We start from the raw sequence: 19,661 nt of genomic DNA, 5'->3' as shown, positions 1-19,661 counted from the left end.
TATACAATATGGAGGCTCTTTGCGAGAAGTTTTTATTTGAATTTCAAGCTGTTACACTTATTTAGTTTAGTTCTTTTCCTTGCAAGTTTCATTTAGAAATTATATAGTTAAGTTATTTGACGGCATTCTGCAGAAAAAGAATGGTATTTTGTCAGTTATTACTGACACTGTTTATACATGTTCTGCACACTCACTACTTGCTGCGAACTCCCATAGATCAATAAGTAATCAAGTTTTATAACAGTGACTGTCATACTTCAGGGTCAAAGAAAACAATCTCACCTCAGTTAACACTGGAGGAACTGAAGGCACTGAAAGAACAAGATAGACTTCAGAGAGAAAAGGAGAAAGAAGAAAAATTGGCACAGAAAATCAAAGAAAGAGAAGAACTTAGGCGAAAGTTTGAAGAGGAGAAGGAAAAACGAAAACAGGAAAAGGCTTTGGTAAGACTATTACAAAAACTATTTAACAGAAAATATACCTCAGATGAGACAAGATGATTAAAAAACAAGTGTTGACTGTGCCAGAGGTTGAGCAGGCAGAGCTGTTAAGATCCTGAATTAAGTCTTGTGGCAATTAAATTCAATTTTGAAAAGAAAATGGTGTACTTCAGGTACTGTGGATGGTGAATGAATGGCTTTAAATCCATTTTTACAAGTTTCACCAAGTTTCTTCAGCTCATTCATTGTGCAGCAAATAGTTTCACTGCAGTTGAAAACTAATCAGTAAAATTAACTTGTGTCATGCAGTAGGATTTATTTTTCAGGAATTGGAGAAGAAACGTGAGGAGAAGAGAATACAAGCTGAGTTGTGGAGAGAATGGAGTCGACATAGAGATGATCTGGAATGTGATGATCTTAAGGTATTTGACAATGTAGTGAAAATATTTTCTATGTATTCTAAATAATTTCAGGCATAGATGCTTCTTGAGTGGGACTGTTATACTGTCATGATGTTCCACTTGTTGAATGATTTTAGTTTTTTAATCCCCACCCACGAGTGGTGTGGGGTTGTAGGAATGGTCTCCGTCCTTCCGTCCATCTTTCCTTAACACTTTCTTGTCCGCTCCATATCCAGGGGTGTGGAAATCCCAATATTTTTCACTTGTCCATGGACAAGTGCGACTTAAAAATCTACTTGTCCGCAGTCAAAACTTACTTGCCCGGATATTCAACATTTTAGCATGCAAATAATTTTTTATTTTGGACAATAATCTACAAGCAGTTACAAAAGCAAACATAATAAAGTGTATTAGCTGTTTCAAAAAAAAGGTTTTGACACTTTAGCTTGTGTTCATCCGCGAGGCCTTAAAGCATGCCCATCATGCCATGCGAAGCCACGTGAGAAAGCATGAAACTTTCTGACTGTCAGAAAACATCATACTTCCTGACTCATACTAGCGAGCACTTTGTGCTTTGACTGTTGACTTCCATTTTTGTTGGCAGACGAAGTTGTAACAACGAATTTGTCCAGAACATTGTGATATTTGTTTACGTTTCCGGTTTCTATTCGCCGAGTTATCGTGTGCAAAAATCACATGAGATCGTGACAGGGAACCAATCAGAATGCAGAGAAAGAGATGCTAAATTTAGACGCAGTTTGGTTTTCCCAAAACTTGAGAAATCGAGAGGCCACTCGGCTGGTGAAACATCCGTATCGTACGTCAAATTCTTTTATAAACTCCATAAACTTGAAGCACTGTTCAGCGTTTCTAAATTATTCTTTCCTTTTTCATTTCAAACCAGAAAATTTGTGCTTGTCCACGGACAAACGGAATGTGAAAACTCACTTGTCCGCCGTCAAAAAGTCCCGAGTCAGACAAGTCGGACATAGGAATTCCACACCCCTGATATCTCCTAAACCCATTGAAGGATTTTCATGAATCTTTGGTCAAATGATCACCTCATCAAGACGATGTGCAGAACTCATGAGTCAGCCATATTGGCTCAAGGTCAAGGTCACAACTCAGGGTCAAAGGTTTGAGCCTTCCATTTTGTGTCCGCTCTGTATCTCCTAAACCCCTTGAAGGATTTTCATTAAACTTTGGTCAAATGATCACATCAAGACGATGTGCAGAACTCATGAGTCAGCCATGCCAGGTCAGGGTCAAGGTCAAAGGTTTGAGCCTTCCATTTTGTGTCCACTCTGTATCTCATAAACCCCTTGAAGGATTTTCATTAAACTTGGGTCAGATGATCACCTCATCAAGAACTCATGATTCAGCAGGGGTCACGCTGCCGATCGCCACTTGAGCCATTTGCGACAAAAAATTAAATGTGGCTCCGAAATTTTCTAATGGGCGAAAATTGCCCAAAGTTATGTCTGTCTGCAAAACTACGAATATTGCCAGTTTTACGAAGGTGTGAAAAATCGATAACCTGTGTAGACACAACATCCGTTATTGAAAGGGAGGGAGCCAATTTGCAAATTTTTTATTTGATCAGGCAGTTAATTGGCAATTAGATTATTGAATAACAAACTGGATAATTATAATCATCATTTTGTGCACTTGATGCGATTTTATGAGCAGTCGGCCGTTAGACAAATTTTCTATGATTGCCGAGGGTTAGTTTAGGCAAAAACAATTAAAAATGCTTTAGACAAGCAGAAATTGTAAGTATTGAATAGCTATGATGATAGAAAAGCAATAAAACATAGGTATTTTATCAAATATTTATTTCTAACTTACGTTTTCCGAATTTGTCACCCGTTTTCGTGACCGTGATTTTCGGATATTTCTGTCATTTCTGACGAGATTTTTTAGTGCAGTCTTAATAAAAAGCCAATAAAAAGTGTACATTTAAGAAAAATATGACAACTGTTGCAAAAGGAGCTCTTATTTTGAAGTATTTTTCGAGGATAAAACATCCGAAGGCAACGAACCCCACCCACTTATAGGCAATGTGCAAAATAAGACACTGTTTTTTTCAAACAGTTTTTTTTCTTTTTTGACATCTTTATTTTAAATGTGATTTTCAGAATTTTTTTATTAAATGGCAGATGTTTATAAAAATGATAATTTTAGAAATTAACACAAATTGATTTTCTAAATAGCTTTTTAAAGGGTTACTAAGAAATATGTAATAACTTTATTAATTTCTTGAGTAGTATGAGTACTTTGGTACATATAATGTAGTGTAATGAACGTCAATGCTATGTGCTTCGCCGTTGGCCTCATAATTTTATCTTTGGAATAAGCAGTGGCTCAGAGAAAAAAATTCCCAGTGTGACCCCTGATTCAGCTATGTCAACTCAAGGTCAAGGTCACAACTCAAGGTCTAAGGTTTGAGCTCTGTATCTCCTAAACCCCTTGAAAGATTTTCATAAAACTTGGGTCGAATGATGTGCAGAATTCATGAGTCAGTCATGTCAGTTCAAGGTCAAGGTCACAGCTCAAGTTCAAAGGTTTACCCTTTCACTATCCATAACAGTGGCAGGGGATTTAGCTGTCTTTCAGACTGCCTTGTTATTGTAACATTACATTGCAAGAAGAGTTTATATTTTCCAAAGCTGTGAAGAGAGAGAACTGCATCATATTTGTTATGCATGTAAAGACAGTATAACTAAAAGCAAACATTAACATGACATAAAATTGTATTTTTGTCTGGGCAATTCATATTACTGGAAATACCTATAAACAGAAAACTCTGAACATGTGGATTTTAAGCTCATCTGTCACAAAGTGACAAGGTGAGCTTTTGTGATCATGCGGCGTTCATCGTCCATGCCTAAACTTTTGCTTGTGACCACTCTAGAGGTCACGTTTTTCATGGGATCTTTATGAAAGTAGATCAGAATGTTCATCTTGATGATATCTAGATCAAGTTTGAAACTGGGTCATGTGCAGTCCAAAACTAGGTCAGTATGTCTAAAAATAGAAAATCCTTGTGACCTCCCTAGAGGCCGTATTTTTCAATGGATCTTCATGAAAATTGGTCAGAGTGTTCACCTTGATGATTTCTAGGTCAGGTTCGAAACTGGGTCATGTGCTGTCAAAAACTAGGTCAGTAGGTCTAAAAATAGAGAAACCTTGTGACCTCTCTAGAGGCCATCATGGTTCGCACAGGTCCTTGAAAGTCCTTGAATTTGATCCTAAGTCCTTGAAAAGTCCTTGATTTTTTTCTTCCAAAAATCCCCTGAAAAAGTACTTGAATTTTGGAAAAAAGGTAGAAAAGTCCTTAAATTTTGCTAAAAACGGGGATGCAATCGTATTGTAGGGGAAAAATACAAAAAATAAATAATAAATAAGTCAAAACAAGCGAAAAAACGGTGTAAAATAAAAATACATGCACACCCACGGAGGGAACACTAGTTGAACACCGTTTTGGTACGGAAGTTAGATACGGAATAGCGATTTTCACAACGTTAAAATATTATGCGCAAGGTCATTTAACAACAACAATGAGTGGCCCAAAAAATAAATGTAGTTTCGCCAATAAATGGCTTACACAGGATGATTATTCATCGTGGTTAAAGGAGTAAGTCAGACAAGCATAAGTGTATGTGATAAACTCCTTGATGTCGGAACTATGGGAGAAAGTGCGTTGAAATCACACACGAAAACAAGAAGTGAAGTCCCTTGAGGACAAATTGAAAACTAGTCTTGAGAGCTTGAAAGACTTATAAGAAACATGTACTAAGTATGTATACAGGCAAATATAGCTCATAAAAGGTAATCCCATTGAAGATCTCATAAAGGTTAAGATATGCTGTTGTAGTTTATGGAAAATAAAACTGTTCTGTAACTTTTCTTCTGTCATAATGCCTTATGAAGAGCCTAAATGGTTTTGTAATTTAAGATTTAAAGCGATTAAAATAGTCCTTGAAAATCCATAAAAAGTCCTTGAAAAGTCTTTGAATTTTTTTTGCCAAGTCCTGTATGAACCATGGGCCATACTTTTCAATGGATCTTCATGAAAATTGGTCAGAATGTTCACCTTGATGATATCTAGTTCAAGTTCAAAACTGGGTCATGTGCCATCAAAAACTACCTCATTAGGTCAAATATTTCTATTATTTGACCTCTCTAGAGGCGATATTTATCATGGGATCTGTATGAAAGTTGGTCTGAATATTCATCTTGATGATATCTAGGTCAAGTTCGAAACTGGGTCAACTGCGGTCAAAAACTAGGTCAGTAGGTTTAAAAATGGAAAAACCTTGTGACCTCCCTAGAGGCCATATTTTTCAATGGATCTTCATGAAAATTGGTCAGAATGTTCATCTTGATAATATCTAGGTCAGGTTCAAAACTGGGTCACGTGCAATCAAAAACTAGGTCACTAGGTCAAATGATAGAAAAACCTTGTGACCTCTCTAGAGGCGATATTTTTCATGGGATCTGTATGAAAGTTGGTCTGAATATTCATCTTGATGATATCTAGGTCAAGTTCGAAAATGGGTCAACTCCGGTCAAAAACTAGGTGCATAAACTTTTGCTTGTGACCACTCTAGAGGTCACATTTTTCATGGGATCTTTATGAAAATTGGTCAGAATGTTCATCTTGATGATATCTAGGTCAAGTTCGAAACTATGTCATATGCGGTCCAAAACTATGTCAGTAGGTCTAAAAATAGAAAATCCTTGTGACCTCCCTAGAGGCCATATTTTTCAATGGATCTTCATGAAAATTGGTGAGAATGTTCATCTTGATGATATCTAGGTCAAGTTCGAAAGTGGGTCATGTGCGGTCAAAAACTAGGTCAGTAGGTCTAAAAATAGAAAAACCTTGTGACCTCTCTAGAGGCCATACTTTTCAACAGATCTTCATGAAAATTGGTCAGAATGTTCACCTTGATGATATTCGAAACTGGGCGAAACTTCATTATTAGTCGTTATGTCTCCCAAACTTTTCAGGCTTGTTGGTCCTGACATATTGATAACACTGAGGGCAATGGTCTTGGTGGTTATCACTATGAAGTTGTTTAGCTCAGAGCCCCAAAATTACCTGAGAGGTTACTCTTTATTAGCCAACCATCTACAGATGGTGGACTAGTCAAATCACCTTTTGTCCATGGTCTGTCCTTCCATCTGTTAACAATTTTTGTTATGGCATCTACTCTGAAACTACTGGGTGGTTTTCAATGAAACTTAGCCTCAATGAACTGGGTTGCGTGTGGACAGGTGAGTGATTCAGGACCAGCATGGTCCTCTTGTTTTTGGATGTGTAGAGCTATGTGTATATGCTTATCAACTCTTAATTTGAGAAATCTTTCTTTCTTTCCAACAGGTATTACCTCAGCCGACAGCCTTGCAATGCCGTTTACCTGTAGATCATTTTGGTGATGCTGTAATGGTTGTTGAGTTTGTTAACTGCTTCAGCTCCATATTTGATCTCAAAGCCAGCTTTCCCAGGGGATTCTCACTGAGTGAGTTCCGACAATATTTATGTACATGTTTTAACTTTCTAGCATTTAGAACAGTATTTTCATTCATAAAAGCGATAGACTTCAAATAATTAAACAGCTAATACTGCTATGTCACTATACTCCCAGATACAAAGTATTTGGGGGCTGTATTGGAGTCATGCATGTTTGTCCATCTGTAGTGTCGCCCCAGGTCTTTTCAACCATTAGGTAGATTTTCATAAAAACTAGCATTGGTCGTCAACCACATGATGATGATGTACAGAGAAAAAGACAGCTAACATCAGTTGTTAACCTCATCAAGACAAGTTGCTCAAATTTACAACCCAGATAATTTACCAGTGTATAAAGTGGTCATTAAATGCTGTGTGAGATTAAGGTATAAGTACCTGTGTTATATTTTAGTGATTTTTCTATGCAATGTTTTAATGCAGAGACCTTAAATGAAGCCCTCCTTGAGACAGATGCAGGTGGATTAATGGCGGATCTGTTGCTGATGATGTTGACAGCAATTTTCAGTCTGCAAGAAGAAGAGGAAGAGGAAGAAGCTGAGCTTACTAAAGAAGGCAAACAACAAGGTTAGATACAACTGCAGAGATAGTTAATGAGCTTGTATATCTGTATACTAGTTACACGCTTACTTGGGTGGATGTCAGAATAACTTTATATAAAATGCAAGATTTAATATAGATTTACTGGAAGTGAAATATTCCTGCATATGTTCAAGTAACATGATGTGATCTTTTTGCAGTTAACAGTTACAAGTACGTTTCACATATTTCAGACTTGCCTGATGAAAAGATGGCAGCTTCTGACATGTCGATGAATCAATTGATCGATGCAGCTACAGCCATGTCACATTTACCTCTACTCAACCATGGTAAGTGAATACCACATGTACCTCTGCTCTCACATTGTTTGTGACTATTATTATACTTCTCGGTTGTTCATTTAATGTAAAGTAACTTCTACTTTGAAAGGGTAAATGTTTTGTGTTCACGTTAAAAGACCTCATAGTAATTTTGATTGTAAGAGTGAAAATTGAGTGTGGTATTTATCTCTTCAGCTCCATATTTGATCTCAAAATTTATAATCTTATTTTGACACATTTGTCCTGTCATATGGTTAGTGAATGTTATACAATTCCTCTTTGTTATATTTTACCCGAATGTAACACATATGTGGTAACTCTTCTCACTCCTGTGTGATGAGTGAATGTCACATATACCACTTCTTTTACGTGGTAAGTGAATGTTATATATACCTGTCTTTAAACCAAGGTTACTTCTTACACTGTCACTGAATGTCAAAGTTTCATCTGTTGCATATTAAATGAATCCCATTTTCTTCTCTCTTTTTTTATAAGCTCTTTATAAATGATTTTATATTACCTCTCAAAAGATTTAAAGTCATGTCAAGTCCACTCTCTTAGCATTGCAAGTCTAGCCTTGTTTGAATTACCCATCCAGCATAGACTCAACAGACCATTTCACATTTATGTGGCATGATCAAACTAGTAGAAACATGAGAGAAAATGGTCAAAGAGAAAAGAAATGTATAGCATATTCTGAAACAATAAGTAGTCCTTTTGAATCTTAATAACTGTATCTCGATCAACAATCATATAACATACATTATTTTACTGTATGTTAGGTACTTCACTGAGAAAACTGCCTCTTGACAACTTCACATTGACTGAGATATTGCGTCTACACATACTTGGTTCTGGTGCTCAAGGCAACATGGCTAATGCAAAGTTCAGGTACCAACAGAGGGGTGGTTACATGCCCATAGATGATGCAGGTTTGGACTTCAAGAAAAGGGAACCAGAAATTGTCAGCAAATTAGCTGTAGAAAACATCTATGATCTTCCACCAAGTAAGTTTAAATTAAGTGCATGTTCAAATGACATGTATTGAGGTAATTTGGGAAAACATTTTCAGGAAGAGGGGTGAGAAAATTATCTGTAAAAGATTAAGAAGTAATTATACAGCAAATTGAAAAGAAAGTAGTTCAGATTCTCTGCTATTGAGGAAAAAGCAGTCAAGATTTTCTGTCTTAAATTGTGCTATGTTTATACTTTAAAGTTCAAGGATGGTAGATAAATTTCCATATCAGTACGTTTTCAGGCCTTTTCAGGGGCTTCAGTTACCCTCACAGTATTCATAAAGTTCTGGAGGGTTTTGAAGCTGGTTAAAAATTCAGACCTGTTTGTCTTGAGATATTTTAATGTTCTAGGTTTTGTTTATCACAGTCACTTGAGGTACCAATCATGTGTTAAGCTAGGGACTAGCAATATGTAGGAACAATGACTTATAATACGTCGAAGTGACGTATTATGTTATAACCATGGTGTCCGTCTGTCCGTTAGCAATTTCGTGTCCGCTCTGTAACTCTTGAACCCCTTGAAGGATTTCTAAGAAACTTGACACAAATGTTCACCACATTGGGATGACGTTCAGAGCACATGTTCAGGATGACTCGCTTCAAGGTCAAGGTCACATTTAGGGGTCAAAGGTCATAGGAGTGTGTTTCGTGTCCGCTCTGTAACTCTTGAACTGCTTGAAGGATTTCAAAGAAACTTGGCACAAATGTTTACCATATCGAGGCAATGTGCAGAGTGCATGTTCTGTATGGCTCACTTCAGGATCAAGGTCACACTTAGGGGTCAAAGGTCATATGACTTTGTTTTGTGTGTATATTCCTCTGCATTGCGATGCTCTTGTTTTTATTTGGCAGATCCCTTTTTTGTTCACTTACAATAAAAAAAATTTAATTACTTCCTTTTTATGTTTAAATAGCTTATTTTGTAAATGTTTTGTTATTGGCCATAGGGAAAAGCTGAGGCCACTTTTCTGTGATACAACATGGATGGTACCTCCAATTTTTATATGCCCAAAGGGACGTATTATGTTATACCCCCGGAGTCTGTCTGTAAGCAATTTCATGTCGGCTCTGTAACTCTTGAACCCTTGAAGGATTTCAAAGAAACTTTACACAGATGTTCACCATACCGAGACGGCGTGCAGAGCAAATGTTTTGGATGTCTCGGTTCAAGGTCACACCTAGGGGGTCAAAGGTCATATCAGTTTGTTTTGTGTCCGCTCTGTAACTCCTGAACTGCTGAAGGATTTCAAAGAAACTTGGCACAAATGTTCACCACACCGAGATGGTGTGCAGAGTACATGTTTCGGATGGCTTGCTTCAAGGTCAAGGTCACACTTAGGGGTCAAAGGTCATATATGACTTTGCTTTGTGTATATTGCTCTGCATTGTAGTGCTCTTGTTTTTATTTGGCAGATCCCTTTTTTGTTCACTTAAAATAAAAAAAAAATTGAATTACTTCCCTTTTATATTACTATAAATAGCTTATTTTGAAACTTTTTATGCCCCCGAAGGGAGGCATATTAGTTTTCAACTGTCCTTACGTTAGTTAGTTCGTCACAACGTTAACTTTTTGCATGAAGGCACTTTACTCGCGAACCACTGCACCCAGGACCTTAAACTTCACATGCTGATAGTACTTATTGAGTACACGACCCCTACTGACTGGGGTCACCAGGTCAAAGGTCAAGGCGCTGTGGGGGCATTTGTCACCATTAGTGACAGCTCTTGTTTATTATTGGCTGAAGGAAAAACTGAGACCAATTTTCTGTGGTACAACATGGATGGTACCTCCAATTTTTAGGTGTATTTTGACATACCTGGTAAGGATTTTTTTTGTGGACTTTTAATTTTTTTTTGGAATTTCTTCCCTTTGTTGTTCCTGTCTTTTGGACTTCAACAGTCAAGTTCTTTAAATTTTGCTCCCATCCTCTGATGTAATCCTTCGGGCATATATTGCCCCGCTTGGCGGAGCTCTTGTTAAGCATGGTTCGCACAGGCCATGAAAAGTCCTTGAATTTGATGCCTACTCCTTGAAAACTACTTGAATTTTGCAACAGTCAGAAACTACTTGAAAACTACTTGAATTTAGGAAAAAACGTACTAAAGATGGCAAATAGTCCTTAAATTCGTCGGGTGCGAAGTGAAAACGGACAAACATTATAAACGGACCAAAATAAACTAAAAAACGATGGAAAAAAAAAAACAGCCGTTACCGCCATAAGGGCCTGCCATGGAGTCGGCGATAGTACGGTACGGTACTGTACTTTACGGGTTTTATGCTCTTTCAAGTAATTTTCACGCTGTGTAATTTATCCGCGATGCATTGAAGGTAAATCTTGTGTTACATTGTTTAATTTTGTTCTAAATTTGATTTAAATTGGTTATTTCATGTCTCAGCAACAGTGACATTGCGCCCATTTTAGTCCTTGAAAATGGAGGAAAACTACTTGAAAACTCCTTGAAAACTACTTGAATTTTTTTTTAGGAAGGTCTGTATGAACCATGTTAAGTGTATTTTGACATATCTGTACCTGGTAAGGATTTTTTTGCGGACTTAGATTTTTTTTCTGCAGATTTAGAATTTTTTTTGGAAGTTTTGTTGTGAGTATGTTTCGTGTCTGCTCTGTAACTCTTTAACTGCTTGAAGGATTGTAAAGAAACTTGGCACAAATGTTCACAACATCGGGACAAAGTGCAGAGCATATGTTCTGGATGGCTAGCTACAAGGTCATGGTTACACTTAGGGGTCAAAGGTCATACCTTTGGGCGTATATTGTTGCACATTGCGGTGCTCTTATTGGTAATAAAATCTTGAGATCCTTCAAGAAGTATAGACACAGCCATGTTACACAATAGCAGACTTGGTTTGATAGTCTGTTCGTGAGAGGTAATGAGATGTTGAACATCCCTCATGCCCCCTAGCATAGGCGTAAGCAGAATTCTTGAATGGATTTCTGTCACACAGATGCATCAAAGACTCCATGATCCCACAGGACCAGAAAATGTAATGAGTACAGGTATGGAGAAAGTTAAGCAACATTATAAGGTAAGGTAATTCTGGTTTCAGATGAGAAACTGAAATTGCTGATTGTGTTGGTTGACCAGTTTCTTACATATGCTGCTACACGAGACATAATAGAGGATAACTTTGACAAGCTGAGACAGTTAAAGAATGATCTCAAACAGTTACAGTGGGGAGAACAGAAGAGGGAGAGAGAGGAGGCAGCTAACAGGTAACAGAGACATATTGGATGTTATCTTTATTTATAGATCATAATAATATTAAAGGTCCAATACTAAGGAAAGTGAACATTTTAATTTCTTTTAAAAAGCACAGAAACTATTTCATTTTATTGGAAAATGAAAGTTGGTATGTAGAAATTCGAAATAAATCGCAGTATATGTACAATTATTTTTCTATGAAGTATGAAGAAAGTTAAAAAGACCTGGGGGTGGGGGGGGGGGGGGGTCATTCTGTCGATTCATTGAAATTTCAACATAATACACATACATTTCTTTGAGTTCCAAAGACCTTCTGTAAATTTTGACCTGCCAATCTTCATTATTTAGTGTCTTGAAGAAGTCTATGCACTGGCTATGAAAAAAATTGCCAACTCACTTTCCCTTAGTAATGGACCTTTAAGTGATGTTTATTTTTAGCTCACCTGTCACAAAGTGACAAGGTGAGCTATTGTGACCATATGATGTCCGTCATGCGTAGTCCTTCATCCGTCAACAATTTCTAAAAAATTCTTCCTGAAAACCACTGGGCAGAATTACACCAAACTTCACAGGAATGATCCTTAGGTGGTCCCCTTTCAAAATTATTCAAAGAACTGAATTCCATGAAGAACTCTGGTTGCCATGGCAACCGAAAGGAAAAAACTTTAAAAATCTTCTTGTTCAAAACCACAGGGCCTAGGTGTGTAGCATCATGTAGTGGTCCTATACCAAGATTTTTCAAATTATCCCCCTAGGGTCAAATCCCACCCCAGGGGTCCCAAGTTTTACATAGACTTATATAGGAAAAAAAGTTTAAAAATCTTCTTGTCTGAAACCACAACACTTAGACCTTTGATATTTGGTTTGTAGCATTGTCTTATGGTCCTTAAGCAAAATTGTACCCCTTGGGTGAAAAGAGGCCCTGCCCTGGGGGTCCCAAGTTTTATATAGACATATTGGAAAAAGCTTTAAAAATCTTCTTGTCTGAAACCATACAACCTAGGCTTTTAATATTTGGTATGATGCATTGTCTACTAGTCCTCTACCAAAATTGTTCAAATTATGCCCCTGGGGTTGAGGCCTAGCCAGGGTTATATAGGAAAAATACTATAAAAAATCATTTGATCCTATTTCCAAGACTGTTTAATTATAATTACCTGATGACCCCAAGTAATATGGTGTCACTTGACTGTGACTTTGACCTACTGACCTGCTTTCTTGTTTTTTAAGATACAGTCTTGAAATTTTGATGACATACACAGTTTTGCAAATCGTAAAACTGAATTTCATTGACCATGAATGTGACCTACCGACTTAATATTTTATCATCAGCTTGACATTTGAAACATCTAGCTCATATTACTCAGGTGAGCGATCCAGGGTCATCATGGCCATCTTGTTGTGTGAAACACATTGGACCTCTTTGGCAGAGATTTTATGGTTTCTAATCCTTAACATTGTAGTGCGAGTTGATTGATAGCCTGGACTTGAAATTTTGATAACTCAATCGGTCCGAAACGAAAATCGTGACATCGGCGCTACCCCACCCACCGCATTCCCAAAATTACGTATTTTGTAAAACGTGATAGAGTAAAGAAATAAGCATGTCATGCATTAAAACTGAGTTACCGGTCACCGGGAGTTACCATACAATTAAGACAGTTATTCAGCGTTATGTGTGATCGTTACTTTGTTTAAATTTCTATGTTTTTCCTGCAAGGATAAAATTGCCGGCATTGACACAGTGTACGTAACTAGTGTAAAAGCCAACGCACGTGACTTCGGTACCGTATACACGGCAGATACTTTGTGATGTTTCCTCATTCTTTGACGGAATTCTATAAAATACAATGCGTCAAAGTGAATTACACGACACATATTCTCTGCTAAACAGCCTCAGTATTTTAAGAATATTCTGCCGCGGACCGAATGTGTACGTTATGTGAATGCTGAGATCGAATTTCCCGCATTTATAGTACCAAAAGGTCACGCGGGTTGGCCACAGATATTTCATTTCACTTACGTTGTACTTCAATAAGCAACTACATTTTATAAAGTTATATGTCTCTTCTGATGTAAACAAAATTTCATTTTGAAACGTTTTTAAAAGACCAATTTGATAAATGCGCCACTCCGGTTTTCTTTATCATTCATGTTTGTCAGTCCACTTTTTTTCTTTTTTGTACAGTCTGGTTTCAATGACGATTTTCTGCACTTGTTTCAGCTGGAGCCCCAACAAATGAATCATGTAATTTTTTCAAATCAAGTAATTATAAAAAAAAAAACATTTTTATTTTTTTTCCGTGTTATGTCTCTTTAAATCAAAGAGTACATGATTAAATGCAGTGACCATTTATTTTTTACCCGTGATCGAACATAACCTTTTGAAATAAACCATCCATCGGATTCTAAATAAAAGAAGTGGATCCCCGTCGAAATGATTTGGATCCAGTCAGAAACATTTGGAAACCAGTCAAAAATGTTTAATACATTGCAGTCGGCTGTCTGCAAACATTAAAGGATGTGCCGCGCGATCGCTGATTGCGTCACGTGCTAATTACGGACCGATTATCAAAGTGACAATCAGACCGATTGACACGTTTATTGATTATCTGAAGGTGCGACCAAGTATTTCCTGCTTGGCAGGTGATCGTGTATTGAGATATCAGACCGAAATTTATACTTTTCTCCATTTTAATGGGACCGATTTTTTTCGTTTTTTCACTTCACGAATCGGTCTGAAAAGTCAAAAATTGGTCCAAAACCGACAAACCGGCAAATTTCCGAAGCCCTGGCCTGGACAGAGTTGAGTTCTTACATACAAAAACAGTCCTACTGGTGCACTGAAAATGGTTCTTACAGAGCTTGAAACTGTAGGTAAAGCCTGTATCTGCACTTAGTGGGTCTTCTATCATCATTATAGGAGATAAGCTCCTGATGATAGATATAACTGCAACTTTAAACTTGACAAAACTTGTTGCATAGAATGAAAGTCTGGATGAAGAGATCCGATTTTTAGCTCACCTGAGCAATGCTCAGGTGAGTTTTTCTGATCACTCGATGTCCGTCGTCTGGCGTCTGTCGTCCGTCGTCTGTCAACATTTAGCTTGTGTATGCGATAGAGGCTGTATTTTTCAATTAATCTTCATATATATTGGTCAGAATGATAACCTTGATGAAATCTAGGCCAAGTTCGAAAATGGGTCATCTCGGGTCAAAAACTAGGTCACTAGGTCAAATCAAAGAAAAACTTTGTGTATGCGATAGAGGCTGTATTTTTAGCTCACCTGAGCAATGCTCAGGTGAGTTTTTCTGATCGCTCAATGTCCGGCGTCCGTCGTCCGTCGTCTGTCGTCTGTCGTCATTTAGCTTGTGTATGCGATAGAGGCTGTATTTTTCAATTAATCTTCATGAGTTTTGGTCAGAATGATAACCTTGATGAAATCTAGGCCGAGTTCGAAAATGGGTCATCTCGGGTCAAAAACTAGGTCACTAGGTCAAATCAAAGAAAAACCTTGTGTATGCGATAGAGGCTGTATTTTTCAATTAATCTTTATGAGTATTGGTTAGAATGATAATCTTGATGAAATCTAGGCCGAGTTCGAAAATGGGTCATCTCGGGTCAAAAACTAGGTCACTAGGTCAAATCAAAGAAAAACCTTGTGTATGCGATAGAGGCTGTATTTTTCAATTAATCTTCATGAATATTGGTCAGAATGATAACCTTGATGAAATCTAGGCCGAGTTCGAAAATGGGTCATCTCGGGTCAAAAACTAGGTCACTAGGTCAAATCAAAGAAAAACCTTGTGTATGCGATAGAGGCTGTATTTTTCAATTGATCTTCATGAATTTTGGTCAGAATGATTGCCTTGATGAAATCTAGGCCGAGTTCGAAAATGGGTCATCTCAGGTCAAAAACTAGGTCACTAGGTCAAATCAAAGAAAAACCTTGTGTATGCGATAGAGGCTGTATTTTTCAATTATTCTTCATGAATATTGGTCAGAATGATAACCTTGATGAAATCTAGGCCGAGTTCGAAAATGGGACATCTCGGGTCAAAAACTAGGTCACTAGGTCAAATCAAAGAAAAACCTTGTGTATGCGATAGAGGCGGTATTTTTCAATTGATCTTCATGAATATTGGTCAGAATGATTACCTTGATGAAATCTAGGCCGAGTTCGAAAATGGGTCATCTGGGGTCAAAAACTAGGTCACTAGGTCAAATCAAGGAAAAACCTTGTGTATGCGATAGAGGCTGTATTTTTCAATTGATCTTCATGAATTTTGGTCAGAATGATTACCTTGATGAAATTTAGACCAAGTTCGAAAATGGGTCATCTCGGGTCAAAAACTAGGTCACTAGGTCAAATCAAAGAAAAACCTTGTGTATGCAATAGAGGCTGTATTTTTCAACTGATCTTCATGAAATTTAGCCAGAATGATTACCTTGATAAAATCTAGGCCGAGTTCGAAAATGGGTCATCTGGGGTCAAAAACTAGGTCACTAGGTCAAATCGAAGAAAAACATTGTGTATGCAATAGAGGATGTATTTTTCAATTGATCTTCATGAAATTTGGTCAGAGTGATTGCCTTGGTGAAATCTAGGTCGAGTTTAAATATGGGTTATCTGAGGTCAAAAACTAGGTCACTAGGTCAAATTAAAGAAAAATCTTGTGTATGCGATAGAGACTGTTTTTTTCAATTGATTTTTATGAAATTTGGTCAGGATGATAGCCTTAATGAAATCTAGGTCGAATTTGAATATGGGTCATCTGAGGTCAAAAACTAGGTCACTTGGTCAAATCAAAGAAAAAACTTGTGTATGTGATAGAGGCTGTATTTTTCAATTGATCTTCATGAATTTTGGTCTGAATGATTGCCTTGATAAAATCTAGGTCGAATTTGAACATGGGTCATCTAGGGTCAAAAACTAGGTCATATCTAAGAAAATGCTTGTTTTATCGCAAGAGACCAATTTTTTGGTCCAATCTTAATGAAAATTGCTCAGAATATTTGTTTCCATGAAATCACTAGGTCAAACATGTTTTACACTGTTATGGTGTGTTTCTTAGGTGAGCGACCTAGGGCCATCTTGGCCCTCTTGTTCATTTTATCTTCATGAATATTGGTCAGAATGATAACTTTGATGAAATCTAGGCCGAGTTCTAAAATGGGTCATCTCGGGTCAAAAACTAGGTCACTAGGTCAAATCAAAGAAAAACCTTGTGTATGCGATAGAGGTGGTATTTTTCAATTAATCTTCATGAATATTGGTCAGAATGATAACCTTGATGAAATCTAAGCCAAGTTCGAAAATGGGTCATCTCGGGTCAAAAACTAGGTCACTAGGTCAAATCAAAGAAAAACCTTGTGTATGCGATAGAGGCTGTATTTTTCAATTCTTCTTCATGAATATTGGTCAGAATGATAACCTTGATGAAATCTAGGCCGAGTTCGAAAATGGGTCATCTGGGGTCAAAAACTAGGTCACTAGGTCAAATCAAAGAAAAACCTTGTGTATGCGATAGAGGCTGTATTTTTCAATTGATCTTCATGAATTTTGGTCAAAATGATTGCCTTGATGAAATCTAGGCCGAGTTCTAAAATGGGTCATCTCGGGTTAAAAACTAGGTCACTAGGTCAAATCAAAGAAAAACCTTGTGTATGCGATAGAGGCGGTATTTTTCAATTGATCTTCATGAATTTTGGTCAGAATGATTACCTTGATGAAATCTAGGCCGAGTTCGAAAATGGGTCATCTGGGGTCAAAAACTAGGTCACTAGGTCATATCACGTAAAAACCTTGTGTATGCGATAGAGGCTGTATTTTTCAATTGATCTTCATGAATTTTGGTCAGAATGATTGCCTTGATGAAATTTAGACCAAGTTCGAAAATAGGTCATCTGGGGTCAAAAACTAGGTCACTAGGTCAAATCAAAGAAAAACCTTGTGTATGCAATAGAGGCTGTATTTTTCAACTGATCTGCATGAAATTTAGCCAGAATGATTACCTTGATAAAATCTAGGCTGATTTCGAAAATGGGTCATCTGGGGTCAAAAACTAGGTCACTAGGTCAAATGGAAGAAAATCATTGTGTATGCAATAGAGGATGTATTTTTCAATTGATCTTCATGAAATTTGGTCAGAGTGATTGCCTTGATGAAAACTAGGTCGGTTTTGAATATGGGTTATCTGAGGTCAAAAACTAAGTCACTAGGTCAAATTAAAGAAAAATCTTGTGTATGCAATAGAGACTGTTTTTTCAGTTGATATTTATGAAATTTGGTCAGGTTGATTGCCTTAATGAAATCTAGGTCGAATTTGAATATGGGTCATCTGAGGTCAAAAACTAGGTCACTTGGTCAAATCAAAGAAAAAACTTCTGTATGTGATAGAGGCTGTATTTTTCAGTTGATCTTCATGAATTTTGGTCAGAATGATTGCCTTGATAAAATTTAGGTCAAGTTTGAACATGGGTCATCTAGGGTCAAAAACTAGGTCATATCTAAGAAAATGCTTGTTTTATCGCAAGAGACCAATTTTTTGGTCCAATCTTAAGGAAAATTGGTCAGATATTTGTTTCCATGAAATCACTAGGTCAAACATGTTTTACACTGTTATGGAGTGTTTCTTAGGTGAGCGACTTAGGGTCATCTTGGCCCTCTTGTATTAATATTTAAGGTAATTATCTGGTTGCCAGTAATTTCTCTGGACTTGCTGTATTTTTTCATGAAAAAATATGCTTGAATTTGTTTATGGTGTGTCAGCTAAAAGAATTCACTTTGTAGTAAAGAAATGACAGGTCAGTTAGAAGGATTCTTAATGGTTTTTTTTGAGACATGCAAAAAAAAATTCAGGTACAAGGCCAGACTGGAAGAAAGGCAACGTGAACGTGATCTAATGGAAAAGAGAAGAATAGTGAAATTCAAGAAAAGGGAAGAAATGGTGAGACGAGAGGAAGCAGTTAAGTAAGTTATTATAGTATTTACAGAGACAGAACTTTGTTACATGTAAAGTAGTAAAACGGCTTATCTTGTTTATTGAAGCAGCATCAGATGGTATTGGTGGCTGCAGAGCAAAACACATTTTCTTACTTCTCAAATAAACTTCATTATTGTAAAGTTAGCTGAATTATTGACTAATTATTTAGGTGACTGGTCAATGCAGTAATAATAATTCTCACACCTGTGCATGCGTCTTGTTCAAATTGAAGGCATGTCCGTGAGATAAACCCTAAGATTTTCAGAGATAGCAAAACATGAAATAAGGCCTTGAAAAAGATTACTAAGTCCTTCAAATTACAAAAAATATTTGTAGGAACTTATATTATTAGCTCACCTGTCACGAAGTGACAAGGTGAGCTGTTGTGACCGCTTGATGTCCGTCGTGCGTCAACAATGTCTAAAAGAAATCTTCTTGAAAACCACTGGGCAGAATTACACCAAACTTCACAGGAATGATCCTTGGGTGGCCCCCTTTCAAAATTGTTCAAAGAATTTAATTCCATGGAGAACTCTGGTTGCCATGGCAACCGGAAGGAAAAACTTTAAAAATCTTCTTATCCAAAACCACAGGGCCTAGGGCTTTGATATCTGGTATGTAGCATCATCTAGTGATCCTCTACCAAAATTGTTAAAATTATCGCAAAAGTTTATAGGGAGACTGATCATGACCAGCAGATGATCCCTATTGATTTTGAGGTCAGTATGTCAAAGGTCAAGGTCACAGTGACCAGGAACAGTAAAATGGTTTCCGGGCAATAACTCAAGAACCTGTGGGCCTAGTATCAGGAAAATTGATAGTTAGGTTGGCCATGACCAGTAGATGACCCCTATTTAATTTGAGGTCATTACGTCAAAGGTCAAGGTCACATTGGCCAGGAACAGTTAAACGGTTTCTGATCTTCTTGTCCAAAACCATAGGGCCTAGGGCTTTGATATAAGTGGTCTTCTACCAAGATTGTTCAGATTATATCCGTGGGGTCAAATATGGCCCCACCCCGGGGGTCACATGGTTTGTATAGACTTAATAGGAAAGAACTTTGAAAAACCTCCTGTCCAAAACCACAGGGCCTAGGGCTTTGATATTTTATATATGAAATCATCTAATGGTCCTCTACTAAAATTGTTCAAATCATTCCCCTAGGGTCAAATATGGCTCCACCCTGGGGGTCACATGGT

The 19,661-nt window shown here is 37.3% G+C and overlaps 1 protein-coding gene across 3 annotated transcripts in view; it reads left to right on the top strand.

The window, feature by feature from the left end:
- The window catches only part of LOC123529247 (bromodomain adjacent to zinc finger domain protein 1A-like), a 54,695-nt gene that overhangs the window by 14,159 nt on the left and 20,875 nt on the right, over positions 1–19,661 (top strand). For all 3 annotated transcript variants that reach the window (XM_053518292.1, XM_045309495.2, XM_045309486.2), the window contains exons 8-15: positions 262–443; positions 767–862; positions 6,231–6,369; positions 6,801–6,944; positions 7,151–7,246; positions 8,020–8,244; positions 11,321–11,486; positions 18,339–18,449. In XM_053518292.1, the coding sequence (XP_053374267.1) occupies positions 262–443; positions 767–862; positions 6,231–6,369; positions 6,801–6,944; positions 7,151–7,246; positions 8,020–8,244; positions 11,321–11,486; positions 18,339–18,449 (1,159 nt within the window). The remainder of the gene's footprint in view (positions 1–261; positions 444–766; positions 863–6,230; positions 6,370–6,800; positions 6,945–7,150; positions 7,247–8,019; positions 8,245–11,320; positions 11,487–18,338; positions 18,450–19,661) is intronic.

Source organism: Mercenaria mercenaria, chromosome 1 (genome assembly GCF_021730395.1).
Source record: "Mercenaria mercenaria strain notata chromosome 1, MADL_Memer_1, whole genome shotgun sequence".
Taxonomy (NCBI): domain Eukaryota; kingdom Metazoa; phylum Mollusca; class Bivalvia; order Venerida; family Veneridae; genus Mercenaria; species Mercenaria mercenaria.
This window is presented reverse-complemented; position numbering and strand designations above follow the sequence as displayed.